We start from the raw sequence: 14,364 nt of genomic DNA on the forward strand, positions 1-14,364 counted from the left end.
CCAGCTGGTCCAGCCTATCATAGGTGAGAGGTCCCATTTGTGGGTGTGTTTGATGTCAGGGAAATGAGAATGGTTTTGATCTGACCTCAGCATACCCATGGAATGCATTGTCTTGGCCTCTACTGCCACCAAGAGAAAATGTCTGCAGATGTAATGTCCTTCCTGGCTCTCAACTATCAGAGGGACACTTTTGCCCATTCCAGCCCCCTTTAGATGGCATTCAGCAGGGGTTGGAATTAATTTGTCACTCTCAAATATTTATTTTCTGATTTATCATTATTGTAAATGTCTTAGTGTCCGGACAAAGTTGAAGAGTGGATTGTAGCAAACCAAATGAAATTGAATTCAGGTAAGACTATAAATCAATCAATATAAATATAAATATATAAAATAAAGAAGACTGATCACTGGAAGGACAGATCCTGAAGTTGAGGCTCCAGTACTTTGGCCACCTCATGAGAAGAGAAGACTCCCTGGAAAAGACCCTGATGTTGGGAAACATGGAGGGCACAAGGAGAAGGGGACAGCAGAGGATGAGATGGTTGGACAGTGATCTCGAAGCGATTAGCATGAGTTTGGCCAAACTGCGTGAGGCAGTGGAGGATAGGGGTGCCTGGCGTGCTCTGGTCCATGGGGTCATGAAGAGTCGGACACGACTGAACAACAACAACAACAACAAAGACTATTGTTAGGGACGCGGGTGGCGCTGTGGGTTAAACCACAGAGCCTAGGGCTTGCTGTTCAGAAGGTCCGCGGTTTGAATCCCCATGACGGGGTGAGCTCCTGTTGCTCGGTCCCTGCTCCTGCCCACCTAGCAGCTCGAAAGCACATCAAAGTGCAAGTAGATAAATAGGTACCACTCCGGCATGAAGGTAAATAGTGTTTTCGTGTGCTGCTCTGGTTTGCCAGAAGTGGCTTAGTCATGCTGGCCACATGACCTGGAAGCTGTACGCCGGCTCCCTCAGCCAGTAGTGCGAGATGAGCGCCGCAACCCCAGAGTTGGACACAACTGGACCTAATGGTCAGGGGTCCCTTCACCTTTACCTTTAAGACTATCTGTCTCGAGAGACAGTCAAAGTGTGTGTCTTCGGGGGTAAAGTCAAACTGTTGGAGAGATATAGCACCTGCTGTGGCTGTAGGAGAGATATGTTTTATTTCAGCTGGGTAAGATGAAGGTGTCTTGCTTCTCTGTTACAGATGCACCATGGCATTTCTTCTCTCTGTGTTCCTCCCAGTAGTAATTTCTCCTCTGGTCACAGCTGTGGATACATGATTTGACTGTCTGTTTCTCTCCAGGCACTGCGGTCATCTGGAAGGGATTCCCACACAGTGGGATTAATGTTGCCAGCCTTCATGTCATGTTTGTAGACATATTTATACATGAATTCAGATAAGGCTAAATACAGTGGACACTTGGGTTGCAAACGTGATCCATGCGGGAGGCGCGTTTGCAACCCACAGAGCCGCATCTGTGCACGCGCAGGTCACTTCTGCGCATCACGAGCGCCGAAACCTGGAAATAACTCGTTCCGGTACTTCCGGGTTCAGTGCGGAGCACAACCTGAAAACTCGTAACCCACAGTGTTCGCAACATGAGATATGACTTACAACAATAAGTATTTACAAGTGCTTGAATCACTTTACAGACATAACCCTCTGAATTCCATACCACATTCTAAAATGGGTTAACAATACTGACCTCACATTGCAAAGAAGCAGCACGGGGACAGAGAGATACTGGTTGCCCTAAGATGACCTAGCAGTTGCTCCACAAAAGGAAAGATTTGAGCTATGGGTTTTATAGGTAGCATCACAACAGGTTTTTTTAGGTTACAGTACAAAATGAAGCAAAAGTATTCATAAAAAACTTGTGTAGGAGTGACTACATTAAAATTCCTTGTACATTGTTAGATGCAACAATCATACATGCATGCATTTGGCATTGTGTACACACAGCAAGGCATGTATGCATTACACATTTTGCAAACTATTTCTTATATAGACTAGTTACAGGTAGGTAGCCGTGTTGGTCTGTCATAGTCAAAACAAAATAATTTTTTTTAAAAAAATCCTTCCAGTAGCACCTTAGAGACCAACTAAGTTTGTTCTTGGTGTGAGCTTTTGTGTGCATGCACACTTCTTCAGATTCTTCTTATATAGACTGTTTTCTATGCATCAAGTTTGCCACACAGTGGTCGGTCCTCACTTCTGTTTCTTCACTGGCCTTCTGGAAACAAAGCTGTACTTAGAACTCCACCTTGTGGTGATTTATCTGTTCCATTTAATGAAAAGATATAGGGTGGAATTCAATACAGTACTGTGCTCTTTCAGTCATTCTACCTGTGCAAGCATTTCATGATGCCCAATAGAATTATCCATCCTCTCCTCTCCCTGAAATTAACAGACAGGCAGTGGTGGTGGTGTTAAGAATACCCCCAGGACATTAGATGAAGCAAATGAACAGAGTTCTACGTACAGCTTTTTGCAGGACATCTGCTGATGGGGCCATTTAGGGCCACTTATTAGATGATTCTGTGCCTACATGGAGATAACTGCAACCTAGGAAAATAGGTAAATTTGAGTCAGTTTGTATGACCAGGGCCAGATTTAGGTTTGATGAGGCCCTAAGCTACTGAAGGTAATGGGACCCTTTATATGTCTAGCTATCCTTGGTCAACAACAAATTGCTGCTATTTTTTTATGTTGAATATATGCTATGTGGTAATTTATGGACCTAATAAGTATCTAAAGCCATTTGCACATAATAAAATTGGTATTTTATCAAAGTAATTGTTGAAGTGAAATACAATTAAGAAGAAGTATATTAATAGTGAAATAATTATTAAGCTCTAACTGTATGCAGGTTTTATTTTATTTGTTTTTTATCTTATATTTTGGAAAAGTACATCCAGGTTTTTTCCCTTTAAATTTTTTGGGGCTCCCCAAGAGAGTGGGGCCCTAAGCTATAGCTTGTTTAGTTTATACGTAAATCCAGTACTGTGTATAATGTATGAAGTCAGTGTGTTTATTTTGCATGGGTGTATTGGGACAATCATGAATATCCTGGATTGTTATTACAACAAACAAGTGGGGCCATGTTGAATCACGATCTCCTGTAGGAGGAGAATTAAGGATTAGGAAATGCTTGTTCCTCAAGTACAGTATTGCTACATTCTGGGGCAGACCATGGGGGTCTCAGATTCAAGCGGCACCTATACAGCATAATAAAAACACAGAAAAATCATCAGTTAAAAACTTCCTGATACAGGGTTGTCTTCAGAAAGTTGTGTAGCTGTTCATCCATTTGACATCTGATAAGAGGGTGTTCAACACGGTTGGCGATGCGACCACGGGGCGGGCACCAGACCCAGATTCATAGCTGAGTTGGCTGTTTTCATTAGATCAGTCACTTTTTTCACCAATTCTGGCTGTATTTTTGTTTTCTCTACATTTCTTGCCATAAGTTTAAAAGGATTTGCATTATAGGGCTCAAATCTTTGAGCACCCTTCTATAAACATAAAAGAAGCCCCACTGTTTTAATACAGGTGATTTATAGACCTTACTCTTTCACTTGTAATATTATTTCATGTTTCAGTTAAACACTCGCCTTCCCGTTATACTCTTTGATTCTGCCTCTACTAATGCAAGTTCCCCCAAAAGGGGAATTCTGGGTGTATTGCAGGATAGGGCAGGAAAGCGCTTGTACGTCTTTGAAAACCTAGGACCTTCTGCACACACAGCAGGTGCTGAGCTATTAAACTAGGGACCCTTCCAAATAATTCATATCCAATCCAGCACAATTCTGTTTATATCAATTTAGCTTCAATAACATAATTATTAATGCTTCCTATTACAGACATCTGGTCGGAAACACTGCAACTGTTTTATATGGACTAGTCAGCTTTGTAAGGCTTATCAAATCGTTCTGAAAGAGCTCTTAATATATTTCCTGGCCTTTTTTGGTGTTTATCCCGAAGATTATTAAGTGCAATCTTTGCCTGTTGAAAGAAAACGAGTGGAATACATTGTGTTATAGGAATGTATTGCAAAATAGGTATTCACAGTTATTAATATCTGTGAGGAAAAAGCTAAAGGGATCAGAACCAGAGGCAACCCATTTATACCAGCTATAGAAGCACAATATGTAACTTCTTTCTGTGATATGCAAAAGACTTTGTGTACTGAGGTGTGTTGCACGATAGTCCTTGTCTCTCAACCCTCAAAAGTGGCTTCTTTAACATGGAGGGTTGGGCCCGAGGAGCCAGGGTGAGGAACCCCTACTAGGAATCAGATCATCTCTCAGTGAATCCACCCCACTCTCTTTATGTTTACCAAGATCACTGTAGGAGAATGGCGGAGAAACGAACATATGTGCCTTGGGCTGATTTGTACACAGTAGTTACCTTGCATGGTTGTTACAATGTAAAATAAAAGGATGGAACCTCACAACAACCAAGCCATAACCCCTTGCAGGGGGAAAAAATTACTTATCTGCCTCTTTAAACAGGCAATCAAAAGCTGAAACTTGATGGAGCAAGAAAACAAGCAGAAAGTGCTTGGAGAAGGACCAGGCATACTAAACCATGTTCCAGCCCCTTACTAATAGCCATCAGGACCCTACATGCTCCCTCCCTTTGGGAGTCAGCTTCCCAAGTCTTCCTTTGTGTGGGTGAGGGGCAGCTCGGGCTCTGTCTTGGGTGGCGTGGGCTCTGTTTCGCACATGTGGACAGTTTGGGGAGGGCACAACATGGCTGTTGACCAATGGCCCCAAAGAAGCTCAGCTCAACAACTTTTTATGTGATTGACCAAAATTTTCATCAGTAGCAATTAGAATAAGATCTATTATTTGATTATTGATATAAACATCCAGAATGTATTTTGTATAATCAACCCTAACATAGTGGGAAGAATTCCCATTACATGAGCAGATCTCTCTTTGTGCCGCATAATTTTTCCCCTTTACGGTAATTTGTCTCAACAAGTTAAGGAGAGGGGAAATTGAGTGGTGGGCATAATGCACAGAAATATATATAATGAACCCTATATCTGGTCAGATAGAACGAGGAAATCAATATGTACAATACTATTTAGAGCTGAAAGAAAGAAAAACCAAGAGAAAAAGAAATATTCTCATTTAAACTTCCAAGTTTAGAGTTAACTTACTTTTTCAGCCAGCTCTACAGCTGTTATATTTGGATCATATGGGATGGGTTCTCCAATAAATGTCCTCAATTTCACTGGAAACCCTCCATAAATGAGAAGGTACATACATCGAGTTTTATCGAACAGCCATTGTGTCAACCCTGTGAATGAAATGGAAGAAGATTCTGAAGGAAAGAGACACCATATCAAATTTGAAATTGGTTGACATTCTCAGTGTTTGACAATTGCAATAAATACATCCCAGAGAGGAAGAGTTAAATGATATGAGAGCTTGGGAAGAGAGATACAGTGATACTTCTGGATGCAAACAGGATCTGTTCCGTTGGCCCGTTCACATCCTGAGCAGAATGCAACCCGCTGTGCCGCTTCTGCGCATGCATGGGTCGCGATTCGGCGCGTCTGCGCATGCACGAACCGCCGAACCCGGAAGTAACTCGTTCCAGTACTTCCGGGTTCGGCTCATTCGGAACCTGCAGCGATCGTATCTAGAGGTATGACTGTACAGTGGTACCTCGGGTTACATCCGCTTCAGTTTGCGTTCTTTGGGGTTACGAACCCTGCATACCCCGAAGTGAATTTTGCCATGTGGACGCTTCTGCACATGTCCGCGCGGTTCGCACATGCACAGAAGTGCGATGTCGCGCTTTGCACATGAGCAAAATGGACGCTCGGGTTATGTACTTTCCGGGGTCCAAACAGCACCCGGAGCAGATCGGGTATGTAACCGGAGGTACCACTGTACAACATATTGTTAGCTTTTCTCAGCTCTTTGCAATCAGATTCGTAAGTTTTGTAGCTACGATAGACTGCAGAATATGGTTTGTTTCCTGTTCAGTTCCCCTCCATGTTAGGGTGGCTCCCACATTTATCGATTATAAAGGTAAAGGGACCCCTGGCCATTAAGTCCAGTCGCGAATGACTCTGGGGTTGTGGCGCTCATTTCGCTTTACTGGCCAAGGGAGCCAACGTTTGTCCGCAGACAGCTTCCAGGTTATGTGGCCAGCATGACTAAGCTGCTTCTGGCAAACCAGAGCAGTGCACGGAAACGCCATTTACCTTCCTGCCAGAGCGGTACCTATTTATCTACTTGCATTTTGATGTGCTTTCAAACTGCTAGGTTGGCAGGAGCTGGGACCAAGCAACGGGAGCTCACCCGGTCGCAGGGATCTGAACTGCTGACCTTCTGATCGGCAAGCCCTAGGCTCTGTGGTTTAGACCACAGCACCACCTGTGTCCCTTATTGATTATAGCTTTCTGTTAAATCTAATAGAAAACTAAGCAAGGGCATGTTCATTCAGTACTGAGGCAGGCAGCACGGCTTTTGCAGATAAGTATACATGGAGTGAACTCTATAAATGAGTAGTAAATAGATATTCTTTTAAAAATATCATTCTATATTTTTAAAATGTATATTGACTGAAATCGCTTGATCAACCAAGGTATTTAACTTACTTGTCTTTCCAATGGTCCTGTATGCTTCACAACTGTTTTGTGTAAAAATAGGGATGATGGGCTAAAAGAATAAAAGATGAAACAGAAATGAAAAGAAAGGTGAGGACTGGATAATTATTTTGTCCCAACCATTCCGCCCTTTTTTGTTATGGACTATGAAGAATCCTTCACATCTGGGATTATAATGAGAAGCAACTCATAAATGATAATGTAATTGGCTTTAAAATTCTTGACACATCTATTCAAATATCTCAGAAGAAGAAACTTCAGAAGCTGTCCTCCAGATTTTCAGGAATTGAAGAAAAAAAGGAAAGAAAAAAGGATTTCCTGGTTTGGCCTGAGGTGGAAAGGAAGACAGGTTCAGCAAACCGGCCGCTGCTTTTTGGAGTTTGGGGGCAATCTGATGAAGCAATAAGGGATAGAATAACTGAGGCACATGCAAATCTGCTTGAGACTCAGAAGCAGGAGGAACATCAAGCTATTGATCATGCTTTCAAGGTTAAATCCCCATGTGCTAAGAAGAATACATTTCCAGGAGATTGTTGGGTTCTTTTTTATTCTAGAAATATCAAATACTGAGTGCTCCAGACATATTATGAGAAAAGTCTTGAAATAGATGATGAGAGGATTATAATCCTATAAGATTGGAAAATGCTTATTGAATTTATGTAAAAAAATAATTGTGTACAGCTGTAAACGCATTAAGGTAAATTCAACAGTGTAAATAAGTTTTGATGGATGCAATAATGGAATACTGAATGGTATAGTTTTTGTAAAATATGCAAGGATTCATCATATGTAAAATGAACCATGGAAGGAGAAGGGAATTCACTGATATCTTAAGGCTGTAAAATGAGTATTTTAATAATAATTTTATATATATAAAAGGGAAATGCAAGTTTTCTTTAAATGTCACCAATTTCAGTAGGTTTGTTGTAAAGCAGGGGTGGGGAAAGCTGTGACACTCCAGATATCATTTGACCCCCAAACAGGATATTTGCCATCCTCAGCCAGGATAATTGCAAAGACAATGCAAAGTGCACAAAAATCACTCACCACTTTTGCCTCCAAAGCTGCCTGAGCAAATCCTGTGCGTTTACCCCATATTAAGCAGTAATCATGACCATACATTGCTTCTCTAGCTCCACCAGGTGAAATGCCCATTAAATGGCCTTTCTTCAGAATTTCCACAATTTCAGCTTTCTTGTAAGATTTCAACCCGATCACATAATAAAACATCTGCAGCCCTGAAAAAATAAGCCCCAAATAGAAGAATGCATTTTTTGGGGGGAAGCACATTGAGTGGGGTTGAGTGCTGAGCTGGCCACCTTTTTAGACATGTGTTCCTCAATTGAAGTCTGTAGTACAACAGAATGGCCTTCAAATTTGCATTATGACAAAACACAGTAGACACACGCACAGAGAGAGAGGGAGAGAGAGAGAGATACACACATGGCACAGAGGAGACTATGCTGATGGAAAACTGCCTCCACCAGCAGAGATTGGTCCACAGATACAAGGGTGGAGATTGTATGCTGCATTAATTAACCTAGTAGAAAAACTGCAAACAGCACTCTGTGCTACTGGACCTCTTTGGGCTCTGTCCTTCCTTCCTTATTTAAATGACCTTTCTGTGATGTCATAGTTTCCTGGTGTGGCTGCTCTGTGCATGCAGAGGAAGATGATGTGGGGGGAGTGGCAGTGGTGGACCATGAAAACTACAGCAAGGGTGCCACATGTGTTTGTTTGCAGTGTCACATGGGGGCATAAAACTGTGTGTGGGAATGCTTGGTTGACCATGTGTTTGGCTGGGGCCATGTTTTCTGGATCTGTATGCAGATTTGGTGATAGGTTGGACTTGCAATGAAAGCCATAGAGCTTCACCTGGGCTTCTGCCCTTTTCCTTAGCCGTAGCTCCCACCCCATCCCAGCTGCCACCCAGTGGTGTTTGAATACAGAGGATTTTGCACAAGTGGTTTGCTAGTACAGGTGCTCCCAAGCAGAATCCCATACTTTGCGTTGTTCCTTCAAGTAAGGAATATCCTATCTTTATTAATGACTGAACTTTGCAAAACACTTTGTACTTGAGGAAATCATCAATTTAGAGACCCCAAATCCTACGCCTTGTCCTATTCTGGCATTGACGTGAGCAGCAATTATTACATGAGAGCTTACAGTCATAGCATAGGAATTAGATGACACACTATCCAGATTCCCTCAGTTTTAAGCTCTCTGAGGAAGAATGTAGACAGAAAAAAACAGCATTTCTTCATGGAGACCATTTCTGCGGACTCAGTTGTGAATTGGAAATAATTATTCATCCTGCATTTGCTCTCTTTTACTAGCAAAGACTTGGTGAGAAAGTACCTACATCTGCGCTAGCTAAACTATTTCACCTGTTGCTGCTGTTTTATTTATCAGTTGCTTTTAACTGCTTTCCTGATATAGTTTTATATTGTATAGCATTGTTTTATGTCATATTTTACATGTTTTATGTCAAAAAGCATGATTTAAATTTAAATAATTTACCTGGTATCCAATAGCCAACATGATGAATTACTGAATGTACCAGTCTCCCCGTCTCTAAAAAATATCTAGCCAAAAGTAACGTATAGCCAAGAGGAGCAACTGCATGATGATAAATAATAATCCCTGGTCCTTTAGGGATATGTTCCATGCCAATAAGTTCATAACCTGAAAATAATACAAAATGCAGCAAAGAAATATCACAACCATTATTGGAGGAAAACAATGTGGTTCAGGAAAAAAATAGAAATTTAAGATCAGGTAAAAGATTCAGATATAGTCGGTTAGTTCCAATGCCTAAGCCAATACCGCTCAACATCCGTAACCAATAAAGTTGTGGCCTTTTCATGCCCATTAACCTTACTTGTTGAGTCCTGTGTCTTTATTTCACCACGGGAGGGGTCGGGATATTGACATGCAAATAAATGGCCATGCCTTTGCTGTGATCCTTATATAGCCAATCCAAACTTGTAGCTGTTGTGACTCTGGGGTGGGTTCAGAGGTCCAGTCCTCATTCACTGTGGCAACTATTGTTCCAGTGCTTCAAGCCTGAAATTCTGATCCTCAGTCCTATGAAATTATATTGACTCATAAGAAAGAATTATTGCTATGAAAGAATCATTTACTCACCATGCCATATCTTTCCATATATATCTGCAATATGAGCAAAAAATCTCCTTGGCTTTTCCCAAATTTTGCTTTCATAGCCAGTTTCTTGGTGCTTATTCATCTTCATGTAAACATATAGCAAAAATGAGCAAGCACAGCCAGCCACATATATATCTATCATTAATGAACAATGCAAAACCAGAAGCTTTCGAAACCACCAAGGGTGAACCACTGAGCTCAGGTATTCTTCTAAATAAGGAAAACTTATCAAGTTCTGCAGCATTTGAGTAAACCAGCTCATTGTTTCCTGATCTGAAGCACCAAGTGTACGCCAATGAAATAAATATATGAAGTCAAATTTTCTTCAGTTGTGATGCTATTTCCTCCACTGTTTACCTGGAAAATAGAAAATGCAGTATGTTCATTGGTTTGATCTGCCATCCCAGAAGCATTCATGATTACATGAAAATCGCATGCTATCTAATATTTTCCTGGTTTTCCCCACTGTAACTTGCCAAGTTGCCGTATTGTTTTTCCAATGTCCATCATGGATATTTACAAAATTACAAATATATGACTCCATCATTTATCGCTTTAAAGCAAGCTGGTTTCATTCCACTGCTGAAGGGTTTTCTTGTTTGTTTTTGCATTTTCAAAAAAGGGAACAGGGAGTATTTTTAACCCTATCCCCCACCCCGTCCCACTTACAACCATACCAAATACAGCATATCTACTTATACCATGTGACTTCCCTTTCACACTTTTCCTGGTTCCTTTTGCTTTTCTACTACTCTGCATAATCCACATGTTTCTAACCATTCTATTTCTTATCTGTTTGGTACTTTATCTATTTCAACTCTACTGAATTTACATGAAGCCTGCTAAGCTATGTATTTGTCTGTACTGGTTCTTGAAATACTCAATAAACATCCCTTCCTCCTTATATTCCTTATCTCCATTTTCTCTTTTCCTGTTCGTCAGACAAGCCAGTTCAGAATATTCAAACAATTTACACTACCATTCTTCCTTAGTGGGTACTATACTTGTTCTCCACCTTTGTGCCTATAAAGTTCTAGCTGTAGTAGTGGCATAAGGTAGTAAACTCTTTAGTTTTTTGGGACCTCTGTTATTACCATCCCCAAGAGGAAAATCTCAAGTGTTTGGGGAAAAGTTTTTTTTAAGTATCTCTGAAAATTCATTACATATAGTTTCTTAATATTCCTTAATCATTTTACAGGACCACCACATGTGAATAAAAATCCCCCAAGTTCCCTTGTAACATATACCTTTTTCTTTTTTCAGACATTTTTGCCAATCTGGTGGGTATTAAATTATCTCTGGACCATTTTCATCTTATTTTCTTTTACTGCATAACATGCTGTAAAAATCATATTAATTTTCCACAACTTTTCCCATAATTTATAATCAATATTGTGACCCACATTTTATGCCCACTTATTCATGCTCGATTTCACAAATTCATCTTTAGTTTCCCACTTCAACAGCTGTTTGTATATTTTTTATAACACTTTTATATTTGCATCTAATAGGTCTTTGATAAACTGATACTTTTGTTCTGCATAGCCATTTTTCCTATCAATTTTAAACAGTTCATTAATCTGATGTACCTGTAGCCAATCTCTAACCAGATTTCTTAATTCCTAGAGATTTCTCAGTTTTGGCTCCTGTCCTGTAAGGTCACTCTAAAATTTCAATGTAAGTTAACCAATGCTTATCCATATTTGTTCTTTTCCTGGTCTTAGTTTCTACTGGAGATATCCACAGTGGTGTTTTTCTTTCCAGTAAGTTTTTATACTTTTTCCATACTCTAAATAGGTTTTTTCTAATTACGTAATTTGTAAAAGTTTTATATATTTTTGCTTTTCTGTACCATAGGCAGGTGTGTCACCCAAACTGTTTATCATGTCCTTCTAAGTTTAAAAATTTTCTGTTTTTCAACAAAATCCAATTTTTTATCCAACATAGGCAGGATGCCTCAAAGTAAACTTGAAGGACTAGATGACCCTTGGAGCACCTTCCAACCCTACGCTTTATGATTCTATGAACAAAAACTTTTACTTACATTCCTGGTAAGTCTAAATTGCCTTTAATTCAGTCACCTCTCTCCGGGAGCAGCAGAAGTCTTGTCTGGTGCACTTTTTCATTGGCTAATCTCCATCCTTATGGAGACATGCCCCTTTATGTGGCAGTTTAAAGTGGCTGTGATGGGCGTGCCATCTGTATGAAGAAAGGAAGCATTATGAAAAAGAGGGAAGGCTTAGAGTGCCTGCTACTTAGAAATTGTGGCCATTTGTAATTAAGGGTAACTTATGCGATCACATCTACAATAAAAGTCATATTGCACAATAACATATTGGGTCACAGAAAACAAATTAGTGACTAAGGAGTAAAGGTAGGAATTCTGAAAAATATGCATATAATAGATAATGCTGCAATACGTAAACCATAATAACATGTTACGCTTACGATCTTGAATCCTAGCGCTGTAAAAGCTCTTCCATTGGACCTGTCATTTAATTCTACAGCAGCATGCATATGTGGATTTCATTAACACCTGTTGTTGTTGTTCAGTCGTATCCGACTCTTCGTGACCCCATGGACCAGAGCACGCCAGGCACGCCTATCCTTCACTGCCTCTCACAGTTTGGCCAAACTCATGTTAGTAGCTTCGAGAACACTGTCCAACCATCTCATCCTCTGTCACCCCCTTCTCCTTGTGCCCTCCATCTATCCCAACATCAGGGTCTTTTCTAGGGAGTCTTCTCTTCTCATGAGGTGGCCAAAGTACTGGAGCCTCAACTTCAGGATCATTAACACCTACTAGGTTTAACACCTACTAGGTTTGAATACTGAATCTCAAGTAATCATCCTCAGTAATCAATCCTACTCTAAAAAAAATAAAAAATAAAAAAAATTCTTCCAGTAGCACCTTAGAGACCAACTAAGTTTGCTCTTGGTATGAGCTTTCGTGTGCATGCACACTTCTTCAGATACACTGGAACAGATGTCACCAGACCCTTATAGAGAGAGAGAGAGAGTGGGGAGGGGTATTACTCAGAAGGGTAGTGGGAATGGGTGATTGGCTGATAGGTGTGGAAAACCTGTTGACGACTGTTAACGTCTGCAACTTCGAGAGCACTGTCCAACCATCTCATCTTACAGGAAAAAGCAAAGGGTGAGATGGCTAAAAATAGCTTTGTCATGTATAATGAGATAAGAATCCAATGTCTTTGTTCAGACCAGGTCTCTCCATGGTTTTAAGTTTGGTAATTAGTTGCAATTCAGCAATTTCCCTTTCCAGTCTATTTCTGAAATTCCTTTGTAATAAGATTTATGGGAAACAATCCAGAAGATATTGTCACCAGGAGATAGTGTGGCATGTCTTAGAGTTCTACCCATATGCGAGCTGCACCTCAAACTCAGCTTCTGTGTGGATGTTTCTTTAAGGAAAGAGAGCTTGGATGTTTCACCACAGATGATGCGAATTAAGATCAAGCTCTCTAGAAACGGCAGGCATTTGGGATGGGAGAGGGCGCCTAGTCATGGACCCAGGGTGAGGGTACTGTGAGTCTGTTTGTGGGTCCTTGCTACCCATTTGAGGGGCTCCTGGGAGCGGATTGGGGACATGTTGATTTGGGTATGTATGCTTTGTTTTCTTCAATAAAGGTACTTTGGTTCATCTTCCACCTGCTTTGTTTATTTGCCCTGATATCCTTGAAAAGAAGCACTGCATTTGGCAGAACAATCTGGTGCTGTGAGCAGGGTATCAGGACAATGTTCTGGTGGAAGTGGGGAACCACTGAACAAAGTGCTGGCAAGAGCTATGTTCCTGGCTGGCCCAGCACTAGTGTCTGGGGGCCAGTGGCTTGAATGTTGAACCGGCTGATGCCACCGGTTTCTTGGGACTCTGAGCTGGAAGAATTTGGAGGTCCTATTCCTGATGCTGTCCACAAGTGTTTGCAACTGGCAGGAGTAGATGGGGGCAGAGGGCAGTGACTGGGTTTGGATGGGTCCTGCTTACTGCTCTCCGTGAGGTTTGGGAACAGTTGGAGGCCACTCAAGGGAGGATGTGTCAGCAAATGGAGGAGATGGCTGTTTTGAAGGATCAGCAGGCTTCTAAGGAAAGTGCTGGAATGTGCCAGAGGAAGAGGGGATGTAGCAGAAGGACGGGCCACTACTATGGCCATTTGGTTTGCTAAATTAAAACATCGCCAGCAGGCGAGAAAAGGGATTATCCCCAGCCAACATAAAGTACAGGCTTTGGTTGCCTCTAGGGATTGCAACCCTGAGACTTGGGATGGGAATATCTGGGATTCAGATGATGATTGCGAATGTGAATGGACTGAGGATGTGGAAAGGGATGAAAGCACATAGGTGGCTGTGACACGGCCACTGATTACTAATAAGAGCAAAGGACCACCTGGTAACCCACAGGTTACTCAAACGACTAGGATTGTTAGAGACTACACGCAGCAGGAGTTAGCTGACGTAGCAAGAAATAATAGGCAGAATCCAGGGGAAAGATTGAGTCAATGGTTGGTGAGACTGTGGGACCAAGGAGCTAGCTGTCTTTACTTCACTGCAGGTGAATT

The 14,364-nt window shown here is 41.2% G+C and overlaps 1 protein-coding gene across 1 annotated transcript; it reads right to left on the bottom strand.

Annotated features, from left to right (window-relative positions):
• Positions 1-3,554: 3,554 nt before the first annotated feature.
• On the bottom strand, positions 3,555-10,109 carry LOC117049382 (transmembrane protein 68-like). The gene is made up of 6 exons (XM_033154048.1): positions 9,773-10,109; positions 9,146-9,310; positions 7,673-7,863; positions 6,617-6,677; positions 5,165-5,304; positions 3,555-3,999 (listed from the first exon to the last, which is right to left on the bottom strand). The coding sequence occupies exons 1-6, from the start codon at positions 10,050-10,052 to the stop codon at positions 3,895-3,897; spliced, it is 942 nt and encodes a 313-aa protein (XP_033009939.1). The 5' UTR covers positions 10,053-10,109; the 3' UTR covers positions 3,555-3,894.
• Positions 10,110-14,364: the final 4,255 nt, after the last annotated feature.

The sequence above is a fragment of the Lacerta agilis genome, chromosome 7 (genome assembly GCF_009819535.1).
Source record: "Lacerta agilis isolate rLacAgi1 chromosome 7, rLacAgi1.pri, whole genome shotgun sequence".
In the NCBI taxonomy this organism is placed as follows: Eukaryota; Metazoa; Chordata; class Lepidosauria; order Squamata; family Lacertidae; genus Lacerta; species Lacerta agilis.

Coding starts and splice junctions, on each gene's coding strand:
- LOC117049382 (XM_033154048.1), bottom strand. CDS start 10,052: ATGAGCTGGTTTACTCAAATGCTGCAGAACTTGATAAGTTTTCCTTAT. Junction 9,311..9,772: donor ATATGGAAAGATATGGCATG/GTGAGTAAATGA, acceptor TATTATTTTCAG/GTTATGAACTTATTGGCATG. Junction 6,678..7,672: donor CAGCTTTGGAGGCAAAAGTG/GTGAGTGATTTT, acceptor TTATTCTTTTAG/CCCATCATCCCTATTTTTAC.